Here is a 1,733-nt window from a genome sequence, read left to right on the forward strand (position 1 = left end):
AAAAAGAAGAAGAAGAACAAGAACAAGAACAAGAACAAGAACAAGAAGAACAAGAACAACAACAACAACAACAACAACAACAACAACAACAATAACATCACCACCTCCACCTCCAACAACAACAACAGCAACAACCACCACCACCACATTAACAAGACCATCACTCAAGACAAGAACATTTTACACCTTTCACACCACATTCAAAGGAGTAATGCAACGACGTAACACAGTCAATACCTTGGAAGCTTCTAACCCTAAAAAGGTCTCTGGAGACATCCGACTCAAGATCAAACCTCTTGTAGATTTCACAGAATGAGGTCCGGGCTGAAAGTATTGACGTAGGAGATACAAAATCAGTATGGTTACAGGTTAGCTCTTTTTAAATATTAAACTTGCCTTTATGAAAATGTTCACTGGCAAAACACGAAAACGTTGAGTAGGTGAATTTGAAAGGTGAAAGTAATACGGAAAAAAATTAAGAAAGTGCACCACAAAGAGAGAAAAGAATACAACTGAAAAAGACAACTGAAAAGGAAGAAAGAAACAAACAAACAAAAACAACATCAACCGCAACAATACCAAATGCAACAAATACTATCAAACGTCAGCACCGCCCCCTCTCACCCCACCCCCACACTCCCAGCCCCGAAAGAGAAATCTCCTAGATACTGACTTGATATCAAGCAATGCTTTGCAGATGACCCTGGTTCGATTCAACAGTCATTCATTCTGTGGGTAGGTGTTTGAGTAGTTACCATCATAATTTTTTCCTCCTCCCTTGGAACGGTAATATAAAAAAATATAACGGAAAGGATGACTCGCCTCTTTAAAAAAACACCTTTTCTTCAAAAGAGGCGTAAATCTCTTCTTTTTCGTTTTTTAGAATGTACCTATTTAAAACCCCATCGACACCGTTTAGACCGATAAGGGGGCAGGCTTCGACTCTGGAATACAACGTCCCAGCAGAAAGACAAAGATGCTCGATACAATTTCTCTTCACCCATGAATCGAACTCAGGTGTTTTGCTTGTGACCGACGGCAAAGCCGCTAACTACAATCTTGTATTATACTACAGACTCAAGTTCATACCCCCCCCCCCCTTGTAGAGACAAACATAACGGGATTAACTCTTTAGCGCCGTGTCGGACACATAATATGTCCGCTAACAGACTAAAGGCCATGTTGCGGTACATTCGGACGATCATACAGAGATAATAAACACAAATGTGTATATTCCACAATTGCATATTGCTGTCTGTCTTTTTAGTTTCAGATAAAGATAACATTGGAATTTAGGTATTTGAGTAACGAAGGTATTTAAGTGCCCGAAAACATCACATCCTTAATTGTTTTCGAATAATCAGAATGGGCGTACTCAAAGAGTTAATGGAGACGTAGGCTGCATTACCAGCTCCGCCGATAAAGTGTTTTCAAATGCAATATTGATTAAACTACCGAGATGAAAGAAACTGTAACAAGAAAATTGACAAGAACTTTACTGACTAAAATAGGAATAATGGTTTAGTGACACCTCGTGTAAGGGAGACAACGTTTACAACATGATTCGACATTGAGGGCTGACGGTTTTCCGTGGAAGAAAGACGCAGAGACAGAGAGATAGAGATAGATAGATAGATAGATAGATAGATAGATAGAGAGAGAGAGAGAGAGAGAGAGAGAGAGAGAGAGAGAGAAATAGAGATAAAGAGAGAGAGAGAGAGAGAAATAGAGAT

General features: G+C 39.4%; 1 protein-coding gene across 1 annotated transcript in view; it reads right to left on the reverse strand.

Annotated features, from left to right (window-relative positions):
• LOC106012050 overlaps window positions 1-1,733 on the reverse strand; it is a gene marked incomplete at its 3' end in the record, with an annotated part of 13,469 nt that overhangs the window by 5,761 nt on the left and 5,975 nt on the right. Inside the window, 1 exon segment of the mRNA XM_013083727.2 lies at window positions 187-324. Coding sequence (XP_012939181.2) covers window positions 187-324 — 138 coding nt within the window.

Source organism: Aplysia californica, unplaced genomic scaffold (assembly GCF_000002075.1).
Source record: "Aplysia californica isolate F4 #8 unplaced genomic scaffold, AplCal3.0 scaffold00251, whole genome shotgun sequence".
NCBI classification, from domain to species: domain Eukaryota; kingdom Metazoa; phylum Mollusca; class Gastropoda; order Aplysiida; family Aplysiidae; genus Aplysia; species Aplysia californica.